The following is a 20,867-nucleotide window of genomic DNA, read 5'->3' on the forward strand; positions in this document are numbered from 1 at the left end:
TATTCCTTCCAGTATTGATAAGCTTTAAATAATTAATTTACAGGTAACGCATAATCAGTTAAAATTAATTAAAAATAATAAATAGGTTATAAATATGGTTTTGTTTCTAAATGTGTTTTTCTAATAAATGAGAAAAAAGAATAAAAAAGAATGTTTAGAAAAATGTGATGAAAGGTGGTATCACGAATGAAAGAGAATACATAATTTAAGACAAAATTAAAAAGAATATTAAATGTTAAGAAAAACTCAAATTAAAGCTTATAGAAGAGACTATATTCTTCTTCAAATTTGAAGCTTATAAATAGGACTGAAGGCGGTGTAAAGCAAAAAAAAGAAATAAAAAAGAAAAAAAAGTAATGGGAAAAAGAGATACAAATTGTACATGTTTCAAAAAATAAGCATATGATTTTCCTTTGAAGAGCAATTTCTTACTTTTTTTGTGTGGTGTATAAGTATTTTTCGAATTGATTTCGTCCAATTATGGGCAGTAAAATCATTGGGCCAGTTGGTTAGTGGCTGACTTAATCAAATTGACTGTCAAGTGTCAACTTTAGTTAACATCAAGATTTTGTGAGAGATGGAGATGCATAACCTTTTTTTGTTTTGGATAAAAAAAGTTAATGTGATAAGCCACTACTAAACCATCCAATTAATATGGTTGATCAAGCACCACACATCTTTCAAGAGACTGAACATGATTAATTAATTAACGATTGACAATTTGATGTTTCATGTATCACCTTGTCACATTTACTCGATCACAACCATTGAAATAAGCAAATCTCAAGAAGATCTCATCCAATAACCTAATGTCATAATTTTTTATTGCCATTCATACAGTTAAATTGTTATTTGGTTTCATTACCAGACCTCTGCATTTCCCTTTTCCCCGTTCAAAAGGCAACATAAATAGGCATATCTAGTATGAAAAAGAAAAAGTGATGCAGCCTCTTCATTAGGTAACACAGCACATGAGCTTTTGCACAAGTTCTAATGCGTTCCACGTCCACCCCACGCTTTATCAAACTTTGAGTCGTCTCGTCTTCCCTCCCTCATTCACTTTTCTGCTTCATTATTAATTCCTCTGCTTTTTACACTGTGATGAGCATAATCACTTAAAAAGAACCAGACATTTAAGAGAATGTATGAAGCACATTATTTTGAGAGAAGGACTCGTGTCTCAGAGCTTCCATTTGTGCTGTGTTCCACGTAGAACGAGTTGGTACGCTTAATTCCCCAACTGGATAAAACCTTCAAGCTAGTTGTTATAGCTTGAAACAATCACAATCTCTTTCTCTTTGAGTGAGACCTTCAGAAGAATGGTTCTACCTGTTCATTTGTTCTTCTTCTTATTTTTCGCTGACCATTCTGCTTCAGGAGATGAGTGCCCCCCTTTCTTTGACTGTGGGAATCTGGGCAATCTCTGGTTCCCCTTAACGACTTCACAACGCAGAGACTGTGGAATGCTGCCCATTCATGGTTGTGAAAACCCCCAACGCTGAGAAAACTGTGTAGTTAGGAACAAACATGTTTCAAGTGACAAGGATAAGACACAAGTTCAATGCTGAAGTTTTCATTAGAGACGCAGATTTACAGAAGCGTCTGGTAAATGATAATTGTGATGCCTTGTGCTGCAATATTACCCTTCCTCCAAGCTCGCCCTTGGGTTCCTTTCATATATTGCCAAATATAACCATGTAGAAATGTAATAGTTCGCTCAATTACAGGCTTCCAAAGCAATTCTTGGACTATACAGGATGTGGTAAGAGTACTAATGAGACCATCTTCTTCAGAACGCAAGATGAAGATGATACTCCATCTTCTTTAGCAGCATGTCCAAGGGTTCAGGTTCCAGTGAACATGTTGGCTTTCTCTGCTGATCCATTTACATTCATAGCTTCTGAATTCCATGTTAACATTCAACTTTCTCCTGGTTGTGGTCGATGTTGTTTTGAGAAAGGCTTATGCCGGCTCAACAGCACTGGAGGATTTTATTGTCTCAAATTGAAAGGTATGCAGAACATAGGTTAGAAAAAAGAAGAGAATTTCTAAGGTCCAACAAGTGAAATTTACTCATTCTTTTTTAGAAGCTTGTTTGTCTTGTTGTTGTTCTTGTTGCGTGGATCTAGTCTAAGCAACCCCAATACTAACGCACTCTAATTAAATTGAGACAGAAGATCAAAATAAAAGACGGCCTTGGAAGCTGGGAACCATAATAGGTAATTTTACTTCATTTTTACTGTGTTCACATTATGAGGTTCCCAAGAAACAATAAAGATGATCTTCAAGTGAAAGATTTAATTAAACATTTTCAAGGACTTGACGCTTGGGCAGGTCTTGGAGTGGGATTGGGAATTCTGATATTAGCGTTGCTGCTCTGCTTCGGACTCCACAAACAGAAACAAAATGCTCTGTCCCATGTCAGAATAGGATCAACGAATCAGTACCCAAGTGATGCAGACCCAGATAATGGAAGACTCTTCTTTGGAGTCCCAATCTTCTCTTATAAGGAGCTTCAAGACGCAACAAAGAACTTTGATCCTTCCAACAAACTTGGGGATGGAGGCTTTGGCTCTGTTTACTATGGTCATCTAATCAATCACTCTCATTTTTTTTCCCCTATAATCTATTATTTTCCTTCATAAAGTTTTAATCTTTAAGCTATTTCATTTATAGGGAAGCTTCCAGATAGGCGTGAAGTTGCAGTGAAATACCTATTCAACCACAACTACAAGCGAGTTGAACAATTCATGACAGAAGTTGAGATCCTCACTCGCTTACATCACATAAATCTTGTCTCCTTCTATGGCTGCACTTTATGTTAGAGCCGTGAGCTTCTTCTTGTTTATGAATACATCCCACACAGAACCCTTGCCAGTCACCTCCATGGCAGCTCTGCAAATCCTTCATTGCTGACTTGGCCTGTTCGAATCAAAATCGCCATAGAAACTGCAAGCGCGCTCTCTTACCTTCATGCTTCCGGCATCATCCATCGTGACATCAAAACTAACAACATTCTCCTTGACAACAATTTTTGTGTTAAGGTTGCTGATTTTGGACTTTCTAGGTTGTTCCTAGATGATGTGTCCAATGTTTTCACAACACCACAAGGAACACCGGGTTATCTTGATCTTGAATATTACTTTTGCTTTAGGCTAACTGACAAAAGTGATGTGTATAGTTTTGGAGTTGTGCTTATGGAGTTGATATCTTCAATGCCGGCTGTTGATATGGGAAGGAACATAGATGAGATTACGTTGGGGAGTCTTGCAGTTGGGAAGATTCAGAGGAATGAATTTGAGGAGCTGGTGGATAAATGTTTGAAGATTGAGAAGGATAGTGAGGTGAAGAAGAAGGTGTTTGCAGTGGGAGAATTGGCATTTCAATGTTTACAGGTAAATAAAGAGATGAGGCCTTCCATGACCGAGGTTTTAGAGATTTTGAAAGAAATAGAGGGTGGGAAAGAAGACGGTGGAAATGTAGAGGAAGATAAAGCTGATACAGATACACGACCTTTGGAGACTCCAATAAGCTATGATCATGCAAAGTTGTTGAAGGCATCGTCTTCACCAAGTAGTGTCACTGTAAAATAGAGTAGTGAATCTACGGTTAATTTCAGTGTTTAATATTTAGGAGGTGTTTGAGAGCTCCTAAATGAGTTTAAAAAGGTGCTTTCACAAAACAAAATTTTTTTTACATGCTTATCTTATCTGGAGTTTCGTAAAATTACTTTTAAACTTATTTGTAGTTCACGGTCCATTTTGTGCTGCGATCATTTATACTAATTGCATCTTACTTCTTGCTTCTTAAGTTCAGAAGTTGTGTCTTTATATGGTTGCGCCTCACGCCGAAGCCAAGACCTGTCCTCGTCTTTGAATGCATCTCAAATGGCACTATCGCTGGTCGAACTCATAGTCACTGCCACTGTACTTCTGGTACGAGGGAGATGGAGTGGATGTGAGGTTAAATGAAAATTTTAATAAGTTAAATTTAAAAAATTAAAAAAGTGAGTGAAATTAAAAAATTGAGGTTAAAAACTTTTAATTGATATTTATTGTTTTTTATTTTACATATTTTTTATTAAAATTTTAAAATTTTATTTTTTTAATTTTTTAAATTAAACTGATTAAAATCTTTCCTTCCTTCTCCTTCATTTTCCTCCTGTCGCGTAAGGAAGGAACCTTTTTACTTCCTTTATCATCCACCCCTACTTTTTTATTCTCATCATTAAATTAATTTTGGAAGGTTGAGATTCAGTATCCTATGAAAATATTATTTTAATATCGAATAAAAAAAATATAAATAAATTTAAATTATTAAAATTCACATATATATACTTTCATTAAAATACTATATATATATTTACGTCCTAAATATAAAATCTATAACTTTTGTCATAAATACAAGTCAGTTATAAGAAAAAATTTTAATCCTAAAAGTATATTTAATACTTGTTTTTTTAATTTTACCCTTATTTGATTCTTATTGGAAAGAGAGAAGTGAGAGAGAGATATGAGAATAATTGGTAAATGTATAGAGAGAAAGAAAAACTTTAATAAGGGTAAATTGAAAAATTTTGTTAATATCATGCATTTTTTAGTATGCAAATATATGTACAAGTGACTTATATTTATGATAAGAGGTACGTAGTATTAGATTTTAACAATTCAAAGTTGACGCAATCGTAAGAATACAGAAGTGGAGGGAAGTGAATGGTAAGAAAAGTGGAGAGGTTTTCTTTCCCATTGGCATGGCCTATTTGCGTCAAAATCGTCAAAGAAACCACAAGTGCGTTGGTGTACCTGTGCAAGATTACAAAGGAAAGAGAAATAATGACAATTGAAACAAGCAAATCCTAAAAATAACAGTGACGCAAAATGACTTCATTTCTATAAGGTCTTTAAGAACTGTTCTAGAAGTAACTTTTTGTGGGGTCAAATTACCTTGTTATCTTTATGCAATAGGAAAAAACTCCCTCCATCACTAACCATCGAGTCCCAATCAAATGGTTGGAGCTCTGGTGGCTATATGATTAGAGAATTAGTAGGAAAATGGTGGCTCGAAAATAAATGATTATTTCAGCTTAAGTAAGAACTTTATGCACGTCTTAATTGGTTCCATGTATAATTGTCATTAACGAATGATCAAATTTGAGAGACATGGATATTAATTAGCCAAGAACATATATGTCGTACTTGTATATAGGCCACTGCTTCTTTCTTGATAAAGTATTAATTTAAAAAATAATACTCTATATAAGCTTTTGGGTTTCAAATTTTTGCAATAAATTCTTTATATCATGTAACTATTTGAGCATTAGTCCTTAAACTATCATTTGGTTAGTATTGAAGCTCTCTAGAACCTCCATGTCGTTGTAAGCATTTTTCTCAATCTCCTCCTCATCAAATCCTTCTCAAATAATCTCATGAAACAAAAGCATTGATCAGAAGCAAAAACGTAAGCTTTTCAAAACTCTACAGTTGAAGACAGTTTAACTAATTCCAAAATTGATTGATTCCACAGGTACAATTACAAATCATGAAGGTATACCCAGATGAGTTCTAATGGAGCAGGAATATTTGCAAAGCCAATGAGTGCGTGTTCATTATTCATTTGCACTATTCATCAATCTCAGCCTTAATGTAAAGTTATATCTTCATAAGCATACAAACGAAATGTTGTTAAACATAGTTAAAAATTGCACTTTCATTCCATATTATCCCCATACGATATCATCTTTTACTTGTATGGGCATGGCGATCAAAAGGAAACATGAATATGCATATCTAATCTGAAGAGTGACGCAGCTTCTTTATTAGGCAACGTAGTGCCCGTTTGGTAAGGCGTTTCAACAGGTAAGCAGTAATTTATAGGTGTGATAAGTCTATTTGTAAATTTGATGAGAACGGTTTATAACAATTTTTGACCGATCTAATTTATGAGTCAAAAGCGGTTTTTTTAGCACGATTGCAAAAACACTTAAAACTTACTTACGACTTATGAAAAAACAGTTTTTTGGACTTATATATTTTTTGTGCTATGTAATCAATTTTTAGTTATTTATTTTTAATATTCTCTTAAGCAAAAAATAATTTTAACAATTTTTATAATATTTTTAATTTTTAATATTATTTTTCATATTATATTTACATAAATCATGCTGAGTATATCATTCAATTAATTATGTATTATTATTTGGTTAAAAACATTTCATATTACTATGATTTCTAATTTAAGTATATTTTATTCATTAAATATAACTTCTTCCTATTATAATAATTTTAAATTATTATATTTTGTAAGTTTATATTTTTAATCATTTTTTTATTGTTTAATAAAAGTCATATCTATTTTGGTCTTTTGACAAACTAACTTAGTTATCCAATGATAATCCAAACAATTCTTTTACTTTACAAATTACTCCTTCGGTCTTAAATATAAGATCTATTTTTTAGTGTAAATTACACTATAAAATGAGTCTTATATTTAGAACCGGAAGGAGTAACTTTTATAAAAGTCAATCTAAACATAAATCACATTGCCTAATTTAACTTTGACCTAATCTTATTTTTCTAAAAGTTAGATTAAAAATAAATTATTTTTTTTACCCTCAATGTAAACGGATCGTATAGTCACATGAGCTTTTTCAAAATTTCTGATGCATTCCACGACCATGACACGCTTTATAAAACGTTGACTCAGGGTCTTCCCTCTACCGTTCACGTTTCTGCTATTAGTTTCACACTTGTACTGTTGGTTGTTCGGCTTATTTAATATACGATATTGGCAACTTTGAGCATAATTAATTAAGAACCAAATATTAGTATTGATAAGAGAGGGTGTGAAGCAAATTATTGACTTGTTTGGCATGACGTTTAAAATGAATTATAAACACATTAAACATAAATCAAGATGAAATTCTTTTCTTGTATTTTAAAAATTACTATTGAAGAGCTAATTGCAAGTCATTCTAAACTGGCCCTATATTGAGCAAAGTACACGTCTCTCACATTCATCTTCTTGGTCTTGGTCTCTCAGCCAAGTCAACTGCCGTGTCACAGAGCGTGGACTTGGGTGTTCCGCGGGGAAAGAATGGCCACCCTTGATTCCCCAACTCGATAACACCATCTTCAAGTAAGTTATTACTTGAAATAATCAAAGTTTCATAGACTAAACTTTTTCTCTTTGAGTGAGAGTTTCAGAAGAATGGTTCCACCTGTTTATTTCTTCTTCGTCTTCTTCTTCTTCTTGTTCGCTGACCTTGTGCTTCCTCTATCCTCTGCCTCTGGAGATTGCCCACCTTTCTTTGACTGTGGGAATCTAACGAAGCTCTCATTCCCTTTAACCACTCCCCAACGCAAAGACTGTGGAATGTTGCCGATTCATGGCTGTGAAGACCCCAACGCTCAAAAAACTGTGCTCTTTGGGAAAAAGATGCTTCGAGTGATAAGAATAGACAGTTCCAGTACGGTAGTTTTCGTCAAAGATGCAGATTTACAGAAGCGTTTGGTAAATAATAGCTGTGATGCCTTGTGCTGCAATGTTACACTTCCTCCTAACTCACCGTTGGGTTCGTTTTACATATTTCAACACATAACAACCTTTTACAAATGCAATATCACGCTCAAAGTTAGCACTCCAAAGCAATTCTTGAACTATAACGGATGTGGTAAGAGTAATAATGAGATCATCTTCTTCCAAACGCAAGATGAAGAAGATCCTCCACCTGCTTTGGCAAGATGTCCAAGGGTTCGGCTTCCAGTGAATTCCCTGGCTTTCTCTGCAGATTTATCCACATTAATAGCTTCTGAATTTCCCGTTACAATTCAGCTTTCTCATGACTGTAGTCGATGTGTTCTTGACAAAGGCTCATGCCGGCTCAACAGCTCCGGAGGATTTTATTGTCTCAAATTCAAAGGTATGCATCACAAGTAACATGTTAAATTTACTCATTCTTTTTCAGAAGCTCCTTTTTATGCCTGGGGACTATCAAATTAGGTCTGATTATTCATTTTTTTTGTCGTAAAAGATGAAACAGAGAGAGAAGATCAGAATAACAGACGGGCTTGGAAGCTGGGATTGATAATGGGTAATTTTACTTCATTTTTACTCATTTTCAGCTATCTCCTTTTGCCCACATAATTATTTCGGATCCTGTGTCTGCATAGGTCGTTATAAAGTCGTAATTGTATTCACACCATGAGGTTCCCAACAAACATTAGAAGATAATATTTGAGTGAAAGAATTAAGTAAACATTCACTTTTAAAAGGAAGAGTTTTAAGGACTCGACGCTTGTTCAGGTATTGGAGCGGGATTAGGAATTCTCATATTAGCGTTGCTGCTCTGCTTCGGACTCTACAAACAGAAACACAATGCTCTGTCTCACGTCAGACTCCGATCAACAAACCAGTACCCAAATGATGCAGACCCAGACAGTGGGAGACTCTTCTTTGGGGTCCCAATCTTCTCCTACATGGAGCTTCAAGACGCAACAAAAAACTTTGATCCCTCCAACAAACTTGGAGACGGAGGCTTCGGCTCTGTTTTCTATGGTAATTTGATGAATCATTCTTATTTTCCCCCCTATGATCTCTTGTTTTCCTTAATACAATTTCAAACTTTAAGCTATTTCATTTATAGGGAAGCTTCAAGATGGGCGTGAAGTTGCAGTGAAACACCTATTCAACCACAATTACAAGCGAGTGGAACAGTTTATGACTGAAGTTGAGATCCTCACTCGCCTACGTCACAGAAATCTTGTCTACCTCTATGGCTGCACTTCACGTCAGAGCCGTGAACTCCTTCTTGTCTATGAATACATCCCAAATGGCACCCTTGCAAGTCACCTACGTGGCAGCTCTGCAAATCCTGCATTGTTGACATGGCCCGTTCGAATCAAAATCGCCGTAGAAACTGCCAGTGCTTTGGCTTACCTTCATGCTTCTAGCATCATCCACCGTGATGTCAAAACCAACAACATTCTTCTTGACAAGAACTTCTGTGTTAAGGTGTCAGATTTTGGACTTTCTAGGTTGTTTCCAGATGATGTCTCGCATGTTTCTACAGCTCCACAAGGAACACCAGGCTATCTTGACCCAGAATATCACTATTGCTTTAGGCTGACCAATAAAAGCGATGTGTATAGTTTTGGGGTTGTGCTTATGGAGTTGATATCTTCAATGCCAGTAGTTGATATGGGAAGGAATAAAGATGAGATTACATTGGCGAGCCTTGCAGTTCGGAAAATTGAGAGGAATGAACTTGAGGAGCTGATCCGTGTTTGGGGATTGAGAAGGATAGTGAGGTGATGAAGAAGGTGTTTGCAGTGGGGGAATTGGCATTTCAGTGTTTGCAGGTAAATAACGAGATGAGGCCTTCCATGGATGAAGTTTTAGAGATTTTGAGGGAAATTGAGAGTGAGAAAGAAGAAGGTAGGGATGTAGAGGAAGGTGAGGCTAATGCAGATACACGATTTGGGGGGACTCCAATAAGCTATGATCAGGTAGAAATGGTGAAGGCATCGTCTTCACCAAATAGTGTCACCGTAAAATGGAGCAGTGAATCTACTGCTAATTTCAGCCTTTAATCTGTAAGCTTATTTGTAATTCATGGTCCATTTTCTACTGCGATCGTTTATACTAATTGCATCTTCTTGCTTCTCAAGTTAAGAAGTTGTGTCTCTATATGGTTGCACTTCAAGCCTAAGCCAAGACCTCGTCGTTGTCTATGAATACCATCTCAAATGGCAGTGTCACTGGTCATCTTCAAGGGCACCAAACTGTACGTCACCACTAGGGCCTATTTGAATCAAAATAGTCATAGAAGCTGTAAGTGTATTGGAGAACCTATGGGGAAAACATATAATGACTTTGGAAATAAGCAAATCCTAAAATTATTCAGAAAAATGGCTTAGTTTCTGTAAGGTTTTTAAGGACTATTTTGAAATTAATTGATTTCTTTTTGAAATAAATTACACCTTATTAGTTATTATCTTTATGTTAGGGGAGAAAAGAAACTTCCTCTATTGACGGCCATGGATTTGTGACAGCCGGTTGTCGGAATTTTGGTGCTTGTGACCAGAGAATTATTAGGAAAATTGTGACCTGAAAATAAACGATTATTTCACCTTAAGAAAGAGTAAATCTAATTATACGAAATGATAACAAAATTATAAAAAACGACAAATATCATATACTATCTATGATTCTTAATACAAGGGCTAGTTATAAGATTAGATTTGATCCTAAATATAAAATTTTAATATATTTTATCTCATATATTTATAATTATTATGTAAACTAATTTAACTAAATTATAAGTTGATCTAATGTTATATATGAATATTTTAAAAAAATTATGTCACATTCGTTACAATCAAATGATTGATTTAACTTACTTAATCTATTTAAATTAGTCCACTAATACTTATACTAAAGACCGGGGGTAGTATTTATTTTAAGTAGCTCCATATAATTGTCTTTGTTGGATGATCAAACCTGAGAGCTAGCATGATTATTAATTGTCATGCTTATTTCTTGGTCAAGTGTTATTGCAAAAAAAGGCAAGCTTTTCCATTTTTTTTTGGGAAGATAGTGTTAATTAATTCCAAAATGTGCGCATCTAATTTGAAGAGTGATCCAGCTTTCGTATTAGGCACGGCATAGCACACGAGGTTTTCCAAAAGTTCTAATGTGTTCCACGTCCACGACACGCTTTATCAAACGTTGAGTCAATGGTTTTCCCTCCATATCATTCACCTTTCTCTTTCTGCTTAATTATTCATTGCTCTGCTTCCCCCCCCCCCCCCAACATTTACAATCCCTTATTGGCCTTTTGCCCAGTATATTTGTCCCTATGAAGCCTGATAGTAGTTTTACACTGGTGCTGTTGATTATTCGGCTTATTTATTGGTAGGTGATGTTTGCAACGGTGGGCATAGTTAAGAACCAAACATTAGTGGCCTGTTTGGTTCGATTACATGATAAGGGATTACATGTAATCCTAATGTAAGCAGCTGATTCAAATGTTTGGTTGAGTTCATGTAATGTAAATGAGATTATATTTTGTAATGCTGATTACATTAAATGAGTGCATCATGATCACATTGAGAGGACTATGAATAGGGATGCAGACCTCTTGTAATTGAGTTAAAAAGACAATGTTGCCCTTATAATTTTAAAATTGACTTTATTCTCCCTTGAACTTCTTTCTTCGTCTTCCTCTTTCCACACACCCTACTTGTCCCCACTACCGCGGGACGTCCTATGCATTCACCAACGCCACTCGCCATTTTCATCTCCAATGAATAGATCTAGCAACCTTTTTCATCTATCTTCCTCACACCATCAAACCTCATCACCGTCATCATCTACCATCAAGACGAACCCAAATGCACATCGCCATTTTTTAGCAATGAGCCCAATCGGATCTGTGATGAGGGAGAATGGATGAGAAGCAACGAATCTCCTTTTCCCTTTTGTTAACGTTTCCCTCACTCTCCACAAGACACTCTTCATCAACACCATTTGTAGAATACTGATTCATAGGTAGGATATTGATGTTTTATGGTGTTGAGAGGCGACGGTAATAACTGAAGATGAAGGAAAACAGGTGACGGCAGGGGACAAGGTGAAGAGGAAGGAAAGAGGATGGACTATTTTAGTCTTTTTACTGATATTATTATTCAATTAACTAAATAAAAGTTCAATTTATTATTATTATCTTTACTGTCATACCAAACAAACTTATGTAATTATTACTACATTACATTCCATTCTTTATCATTACGTTACATTGCATTCCCTCTAATTCAATGAACCAAACGGGCACTACTATTGATAAGGGAGTGGGGGAAGCACATAATGTTGAGAGAAGGACACGTGTCTGATTCATGTTATTGGTCTTGGTCTTGGTCTTGGTCTTTCAGCCAAGTCAACTGCCGTGTCGCAGAGGTTCAACTTGCGTGGAGTCTTCCATGCAGAAGAAATTGCAAGACTTGCTTCTCCGACTGGATAAAAACTTGAAGCAAGATTTTGCTTCAAACAACAAGAGTCTTGTACATTAAACTTTTTCTCACTGATTGAGAGTTTCGGAAGAATGGTTGTGCCTGTTTATTTGTTCGTCGTCGTCTTCTTGTTCCTGTCGGTTGACCATGTGCTTCTTCTATCGTTTGCTTCTGGAGATTGCCCACCTTTCTTTGAATGTGGGAGTCTGGGCAAGCTCTCGTTCCCTTTAACCACTCCACAAAGCAGAGATTGTGGAATTTTGCCCATTCATGGCTGTGAACACCCCAACGCTGAGAAAACCGTGCAATTAGGAGCAAAGCTGTTTCAAGTGACGGGGATAAGACATAGGTTCCATAATAAAGTTTTCATTAGAGACGGAGATTTACAGAAGCGTTTGGTGAATGATAGTTGTGATGCCTTCTGCTGCAATATTACCCTTCCTCCAAGCTCGCCCTTGGGTTCCTTTCATATATTGCCAAATATAACCATGTACAAATGTAATAGTTCGCTCAATTACAGGCTTCCAAAGCAATTCTTGAACTATACAGGATGTGGTCAGAGCAAGAATGAGACCATCTTCTTCAGAACGCAAGATGAAGATGATACTTCATCTTCTTTAGCAGCATGTCCAAGGGTTCAGGTTCCAGTAAACACGCAGGCTTTCTCTGCTAATCCATTTACATTCATAGCTTCTGAATTCGGCGTCAGTATTCAGCTTTCTCCTGATTGTGGTCAATGTCGTTTTGAGAAAGGCTTATGCAGGCTCAACAGCACTGGAGGATTTTATTGTCTCAAATTTAAAGGTATGCATAACATATAGTACAGAATATGAGAATTTCTTAGGTCTAACAAGTAACATATGAGAATTTTTTACTAGGTCCTTCGTATGCCTGTCAACTAATCAAATTAGCTCGGCTTATTTCTTTTTTTCCCCTTTTTGTGAACCTAATCTAATGAACTCTGAGGCTGATTGGTTCATTTCATATCTGCTTCTCTAAATTGTGGCTGAGACAGAAGATGAAAATAAAAGACAGGCTTGGAAGCAGGGATTGCTAATAGGTAATTTTACTTCGTTTTTACAGTATTCACATTATAAGATTCCTATGCAATAAAGATAATCTTTCAGTGAATTAAGTAAAAATTCTTAAGGACTTCACGCTTGATCAGGTTTTGGAGCAGGATTGGGCATTCTAATGTTAGCTTTGCTGCTCTGCTTCGGACTCTACAAGCACAAACAGAATGTTGTGTCCCATGTCAGACTCCGATCAACAAATCAATACCCAAGTGATGCAGACCCAGACAGTGGCAGACTCTTCTTTGGAGTCCCAATCTTCTCCTACACGGAGCTTCAAGGCGCAACCAATAACTTTGACCCTTCCAACAAACTCGGAGATGGAGGCTTCGGCTCTGTTTTCTATGGTAATATGATCAATCACTCTCATTTCTTTTCCTATAATCTTGTATTTTACTTCATAAAGTTTTGAACTTTAAGCTCTTTCACTCATAGGGAAGCTTCAAGATGGGCGTGAAGTTGCAGTGAAACACCTATTCAACCATAACTACAAGCGAGTGGAACAGTTTATGACCGAAGTTGAGATCCTCACTCGCCTGCGTCACAGAAATCTTGTTTGCCTCTATGGCTGTACTTCACGACAGAGCTGTGAGCTCCTTCTTGTCTATGAATACATCCCAAATGGCACTCTTGCCAGTCACCTACATGGCCACTCTGCCAATCCTACATTGCTGACGTGGCTTATTCGAATCAAAATCGCCATAGAAATTGCCAGTGCTTTGGCTTATCTTCATGCTTCTGGCATCATCCACCGTGATGTCAAAACCAACAACATTCTCCTTGACAAGAACTTTTGTGTTAAGGTTGCTGATTTTGGACTCTCTAGGTTGTTCCCAGATGACGCCTCACATGTCTTTACAACTCCACAAGGAACACCAGGCTATCTTGACCCAGAATATCACTATTGTTTTAGGCTAACCGATAAAAGTGATGTGTATAGTTTTGGGGTTGTGCTTATGGAGCTGATATCTTCAATGCCAGCGGTTGATATGAGAAGGAACAAAGATGAGATTATGTTGGCGAGTCTTGCAGTTAGGAAGATTCAGAGGAATGAATTTGAGGAGTTGGTGGATCCATGTTTTGGGGTTGAGAAGGATGGTGAGGTGAAGAAGAAGGTGTTTGCAGTGGGAGAATTGGCATTTCAGTGTTTGCAGATAGATAAAGAGATGAGGCCTTCCATTGATGAGGTTTTAGAGATTTTGAGGAAAATTGAAGGCGGGAAAGTAGAAGAAGAAGACAAGGATACAGGGAAAGACGGAAATGGTGGTGAAGTTTCAAAGAATACAGCAGATATACAAGCACAAGCAATGACTTCAATAAACTTTGATCAGATAAGGTTGTTCAAGTCAGCATCTTCTCCAAACAACATGATCCAAAAATGGAGAAATGGAAAAGTTGATCAAGCAAAATTGTTTAGCATTTAATCTCTGAGAAGTTTTGGGCACATAATTGTTCTTTTTTTAATATATAAATGTTTAGGTGAGGAATTAGTTGGGTCTTGAGACTTATCAAAACTAGGACAACTATATAATTTATAAGTTAATTTTTCACTAACTGAATGAATTTTTGTTGGCAATTGTTGAATACTCATATTATACATGAAGACATTGCACTGAGTTCACCCTTCTTTGTAAGTATCATGCTCCTAGCTATGTAGACTTTCCTTTCATCTCGTTCCAATCAGATTACACATATAAGATCCCTCTTAGTGCCTGCTTACTTCAAGGAATATCATAGGCAATTTAGTGTAATAGAAAAATGATTATAGAGCATTTGTTTGATGTATCATTAAAAATAATGAAGTTTTAATTTTGTCTAAAAAATAAAAATAAATGTGAAATGATCTTTGAAATTCTATCAATTAGGCTAAAAATGAAAAGTATAAATGTGTAAAGAAATTCATGGAAGATGTAGATGTCCATACATTAATTCATGCAAGATTGAATATGTATTATATAGTTAATAATTTATGTAATGTTGATTATATTATCTAATTTATGTTTATAGACCTCAAAATCAGGAAATTATGTTTCAAGGCCTTCCTTCTCGGCAAAAATTAAAAAAGACATCTTGACCAAAATGCCCCTGGATTAATTGAAAGAAAATTCCCCTCCTTCACTCTGTTACCACCGGCGGAGCTTCCGTCATTGATGGGTGTTTGATCTGATGGCTAAGGAGTGGAATTCTGTACAAGTTCTTCTAAAATTTTTTAGAAATCGCGGATAGGAAATTTCAAATTTTAATGGTGAAACTTTCAATTTCAGAAGTCAGGTCAATTTAAGGTGCTCAATAACTTGTATGTCACTTTTCTTATGAAAAAACAACATAGAAGTCAAATAAAAAGAAATTTAGTACTACCTCCGGTCCTATATATAAGACTTATTTTGTAGTGTAAATTATACTACAAAATGGGTCCTATATTTAGGACCGGAAGAGTACTAAGGCAAGGCAAAGATTCCCCCCCCAATTGGGATAGTCAGTCAACTGATGCAATAGCCTACAGCAAAGTTTATCATGAGAAGTCACGGTATATTGGATTAAGATACTATTATAAGAAAGATTTGATTATAAATAAAATAATCTCCATAAATTATATAAGATTTGAATTAAATCTTTTAGATCCTTTAATGAAAAGTTTCACAAGAGAATTGATGCTGAATCAAAGGGAGTGGAATCGAAGCTTTGTAAATCTTGATCACTAAATTAATTCACCAATCAACTCAATTTACACCTTAATACTGGAAGTGGTGAGGGGAATTAAACCTAAAAAAAAAGCACTATCTTAAAAAAAAGCACGTCTTAAAAATATTGTACACAACTTTCTTTTTCAATCTCTGCTCCTCGCTACATTTCAAAAAACCATTGCCACAAACAATAACATTTGACAAATGTAATATTAGGCTCAAGGTGAGCTCTTCAAAGCAATTCTAGAACTATAGCCCTGCTTATTCTAAGGAACTCCGACAATAATTTGTCCATTTCACATCTACTTCTTTGAATTTTGTAAACGATATAGCACTTCCTTTTTACTCATTTTCAGCTATATCTCCTTTATCCCACATAATTACTTGGACCCTATATAACTTACGTACTATTTATATTCTAAAGTAAAACAAGTTGTTCGTATAACATGAAAGAAACAAAACCTGTTCTTTAGATTTTAATTTGCATGAGTGCAACAACCATTCAACTGAAATAAATTGTTGTCTATATTTCAGTATAACCATAATTCTAAAGTAAAATAAAAATAAGTTGTTCTTTATTTCTATCTTGTAACCATCCTGTGCTTTCCATCAGGAATAAAAACATAATCATCCATGCTTTCACATTATCTAAACAAATGACAAAATCGCGTCTTGAATACTTTAAAATAATCTTCAGAGCCCTGTCAACATCGGAAGCATCTTGTTTCTCTTTACTTCTCTTCTTTTTCTTGATCGGACTCCAATTATCCAGTCAAGTTCTTGATGTCCTGGGCCACACGCGTAAACGTTGTGTACAGCTGAGGCCCGGTGATTGCTTCATAAATGAGTGAAGGGAGTAAAATTTAATTATATACTTTTTGACCCTGACGACGACTATACTAGGCTACTTTTAAAATCATTATTGGTAACTAATTAAAACTTGGAGTTTCTGTCACTGGTCCTTTTGGCGTTGTGGGAACTTCAAGGTGGGGCAAAACCATGGACTATTGTTCAAGGCATGCTAACATGACATTTGAAGGAGCTAAGTAGGAATGGATTATTATTCAATCAAATTAAAAGTCAGTTCTTATATTAACAATCGAAGTTACTATTAATTCCTCTACTTTTTGAGAGAAGGACACGTGTCTCTTATTCATCTCCTTGGTCTTGGTCTTTCTGCCATGTCAACTGCCATGTCGCAGAGCTACAACCAAACCTTAGCAAGTTATTGCTTGAAACGATCATATATAGCCTCCATAGACTAAACTCGTTCTCCACCAGTGAGAGTTTCAGAAGAAGATCATGGTTCTGCCTGTTTATTTGTTCTTCTTCTTCTTCTTCTGCGCTGACCCTGTGCTTCCTCTATTCTCTGCCTCTGCAGATTGCCCACCATTCTTTGACTGTGGGAATCTAGGGAAGCTCTCCTTCCTTTTAACCACTCCCCAACGTAAAGACTATGAATGTTGCCGATTCATGCCTGTGAACACCCAACGCTGAAAAAACTGTGCTCTTTGGGAAAAAGATGTTTCAAGTGACAGGAATAGACAGTTCCAGTATTCTCGTTTTCGTTAGAGACGCAGAGTTACCGAAGCGTTTGATAAATAATAGCTGCGATGCCTTGTGCTGCAATGTTACACTTCCTCCTAACTCACCCTTGGGTTCGTTTTACATATTTCAACACGAAATAACCTTTTACAAATGTAATATCAGGTTCAAAGTTAGCCTTCCAAAGCAATTCTTGAACTATACAGGATGTGGTAAGAGTAATAATGAGACCATCTTCTTCCAAGCGCAAGATGAAGAAGATCCTCCACCTGCTTTGGCAAGATGTCTAAGGGTTCGGGTTCCAGTGAATTCCTGGCTTTCTCTGCAGATTTATCCACATTAATAGCTTCTGAATTTCCTGTTACAATTCAGCTTTCTCATGACTGTAGTCGATGTGTTTCTGACAAAGGCTCATGCCAGCTCAACAGCTCCGGAGGATTTTATCGTCTCAAATTCAAAGGTATGCATAAAAAGTAACACGCTAAATTTACTCATTCCTTGTCAGAAGCTCGTTTTTATGCCCTGGGACTATCAAACTAGGTCTGATTATTCATTTTTTGTGAGGTAAAAGATGAAACTGAGACAGAAGATCAGAATAACAGACGGGCTTGGAAGCTGGGATTGATAATGGGTAATTTTACTTCATTTTTACTCATTTTCAGCTATCTCCTTTTGCCCATTTATTATTTGGGATCCTGTATCTGCTTAGGTTGTTATAAAGTCGTATTTGTATTCACAAAATGAGGTTCCCAAGAAACATTAGAAGATAATATTTGAGTGAAAGAATTAAGTAAACATTCCCTATTAAAAGGAAGATTTTTAAGGGCTCGACGCTTGTTCACGTTTTGGAGTGGGATTAGGAATTCTCATTTTAGCTTTAGTGCTCTTCTTCGGACTCTACAAACAGAAACAGAATGCTCTGTCCCATGTCAGACTCCGATCAACAAATCAGTGCCCAAATAATCCTGACCCAGACAGTGGGAGACTCTTCTTTGGGGTCCCAATCTTCTCCTGCATGAAGCTTCAAGACGCAACCGATAACTTTGACCATTCCCACAAACTTGGAGACGGAGGCTTTGGCTCTGTTTTCTATGGTAATCTGATCAATCATTCTCGTTTCTTATCCTATAGTCTTGTATTTTCCTTCTTAAAGTTTCGAATTTTAAGCTATTTCATTTATAGGGAAGCTTTAAGATGTGTGTGAAGTTGCAGTGAAACACCTATTCAACTATAATCACAAGCGAGTCGAACAATTCATGACAGGAGTTGAGATTCTCACTCGCTTGCATCACAAAAATCTTGTCTCCCTCTATGGCTGCACTTCGCATCAGAGTTGTGAGCTGCTTCTTGTTTATGAATATATACCAAATGGAACCCTTGCTAGTCACCTCCATGGCAGCTCTGCAAATCCTTCACTATTGATGTGGCCTGTTCGAATCAAAATTGCCATAGAAACTGCAAGCGCGCTCTCTTACCTTCATGCTTTCGGCATCATTGACCGTGATGTCCAAACCAACAACATTTTCCTTGGCAACAATTTTTCTGTTAAGGTTGCTGATTTTGAACTTTCTAGGTTGTTCCCAAATGTTGTGTCGCATGTTTCTACAGTATCACAAGGAACATTAGGTTATCTTGATCCTGAATATTACTTTTGCTTTAGGCTAACAAACAAAAGTGATGTGTATAATTTTGGGATTGTACTCATGGAGTTGATATCTTCAATGCCAGCTGTTGATATGGGAAGGAATAGACACGAGATTACACTGGGGAGTCTTGCGGTTGGGAAGATTCAAAGGAATGAATTTGAAGATATGGTGGATCCATAGAAAGAGTAAACAATACAAAGAAGATAAATGAATATTCTGAGGCACTGTAGCGGCTGTGCTCAGATTCCTTTAATATATATAGGACGAACTGATAGGGTTTCTATGAGCTATACAATTATAACCATACACGTGTAGGGAGGAGATATAAAAGATACAGTTGTACAAGTATTTAACCATATAAACAATGAACAATATAATTATATTCTAACATTGCCCCTTAAACGAGAGGGCGTAATTCACATCCCGAGTTTGTTTCTGCATGACTGAAAAAGAGCTTGAGTAAGGGGCTTGGTAAAGCAATCTGCTACTTGCTGAGTTGAAGGAATATATCTAATGTCGAGCTTTCCTGCTAACACCATATCTCGCACAAAATGAATGTCTATTTCGATGTGTTTGCTTCTAGCATGTTGCACCGGATTTGCTGCTAAGGCCTTAGCACTGAGATTATCACACCAAATAAGGGATGGTCTCTTTATGAACAGACCCAATTCGAAGATTAGGGAGTTCAACCACTGTAGTTTAGCTGCTCCATCAGCAAGAGCTCGGTACTCTGATTCTGTACTTGATCGAGCAATAACTCTTTGTTTCCGTGAGGACCAACAAATCAATGTACCTCCAAAGTATACACAAAAACCACCCATCGATTTTCTGTCATCAATGTTTGTTGCCCAATCAGCATCAGTAAAGGCATGTAGCTGTAAAGACTTGAGAGGTTTCAAATGTAATCCAAAATGATAAGTACCCTTTAGATACCGAAGAATCCTCTTTACTGCTTGAAAATGAGTGGTCCTTGGTTGAGAAAGAAACTGACTAAGCTTATTTACAGAGTAAGCTATATCAGGACGTGTAGTAGTTAGGTACTGTAGAGACCCAATTGCTTGCCTATACAGAGTCGGATCATTCATCAATTCACCATCATTCATTGAGTATTGTCTCCCAGTGACCATGGGAGTAGTGACAGGTGCACAATCAAGCATATCAAATTTCTTCAATATATCAAGTGTATATTTAGCCTGATTAAGATAGATACCTGAACTATCTCTATAGACCTCAAGACCAAGGAAGTAATATAGTGGACCAAGATCCTTCAGGGAAAATAGAGTATTTAGTCTTTTCACAAAGATTTTCAAGTAATTCGGATTGTTTCCAGTTACTAAAATATCATCCACATAGATCAAGACAAATACTGTTAGCTTGTCTGTCCGTAAGAAGAAGAGAGAGATATCACTCTTAGCATTTTGAAATCCCCAATTGATTAAAGTGCACCGTAAGCGATCAAACCAAGCTCTGGGAGCTTGTTTTAAACCATAAATTGCTTTGACTAACTTACAGACATGGTTCGGTCTCTACTGGTCGATAAAGCCCTCTGGTTGTGTCATGAAAACGTTTTCTTGCAGAACACCATTGAGAAAGGCATTATTTACATCGAGTTGCTGGATCTCCCAGTTGAATGTGATGGCAATTGTCAATACTACACGAATCGTCGTCGATTTCACCACTGGACTGAAGGTTTCTCCATAATCCACTCCAAGAGTTTGTTGAAATCCCTTTGCCACAAGACGTGCTTTCGGCTTTAGGAGTGACCCATCTGGTTGGAACTTAGTTTTGAAGACCCATTTGCTATCAACAAGTTTTTGACCTCTGTATGGAACTAATGTCCAGGTATGATTTCTCTAGAGTGCATCAAATTCTGCTGCCATTGCACGACGCCAATGAGAGATGGCTAGGTCATCC

At 36.5% G+C, this 20,867-nt stretch overlaps 2 protein-coding genes across 4 annotated transcripts in view; both read left to right on the plus strand.

The window, feature by feature from the left end:
- Nucleotides 1–1,522: 1,522 nt before the first annotated feature.
- Nucleotides 1,523–20,867, plus strand: part of LOC114716965 (LEAF RUST 10 DISEASE-RESISTANCE LOCUS RECEPTOR-LIKE PROTEIN KINASE-like 1.1) — a 59,693-nt gene continuing 40,348 nt past the window's right edge. For 2 of the 3 annotated variants that reach the window (XM_028902043.1, XM_028902044.1), the window contains exons 1-3: nucleotides 1,523–1,605; nucleotides 1,728–2,011; nucleotides 2,175–2,219. In XM_028902043.1, coding sequence (XP_028757876.1) covers nucleotides 1,562–1,605; nucleotides 1,728–2,011; nucleotides 2,175–2,219 — 373 coding nt within the window. In that variant the 5' untranslated portion in view covers nucleotides 1,523–1,561. Of the gene's footprint in view, nucleotides 1,606–1,727; nucleotides 2,220–2,334; nucleotides 2,587–2,676; nucleotides 2,811–20,867 lie in introns of those variants that run through there. The other variant, XR_003737670.1, reaches the window with a different exon arrangement.
- LOC114716968 (LEAF RUST 10 DISEASE-RESISTANCE LOCUS RECEPTOR-LIKE PROTEIN KINASE-like 1.2) lies at nucleotides 12,819–14,770 on the plus strand. The gene is made up of 3 exons (XM_028902049.1): nucleotides 12,819–13,065; nucleotides 13,174–13,425; nucleotides 13,514–14,770. Exons 2-3 carry the CDS (start codon nucleotides 13,200–13,202, stop codon nucleotides 14,500–14,502), a joined length of 1,215 nt encoding a protein of 404 aa, XP_028757882.1. The 5' UTR covers nucleotides 12,819–13,065; nucleotides 13,174–13,199; the 3' UTR covers nucleotides 14,503–14,770.

The sequence above is a fragment of the Neltuma alba genome, unplaced genomic scaffold (assembly GCF_004799145.2).
Source record: "Neltuma alba isolate B1F8T4 unplaced genomic scaffold, ASM479914v2 tig00011700_pilon, whole genome shotgun sequence".
NCBI classification, from domain to species: domain Eukaryota; kingdom Viridiplantae; phylum Streptophyta; class Magnoliopsida; order Fabales; family Fabaceae; genus Neltuma; species Neltuma alba.

What these genes read in the sequence shown, in the direction of transcription:
- LOC114716968 (XM_028902049.1), top strand. Translation starts at nt 13,200, where the DNA reads ATGTTAGCTTTGCTGCTCTGCTTCGGACTCTACAAGCACAAACAGAAT. An exon ending in CTTCGGCTCTGTTTTCTATG is followed by an intron (nt 13,426 to 13,513) that starts GTAATATGATCA and finishes TTTCACTCATAG; the next exon opens with GGAAGCTTCAAGATGGGCGT.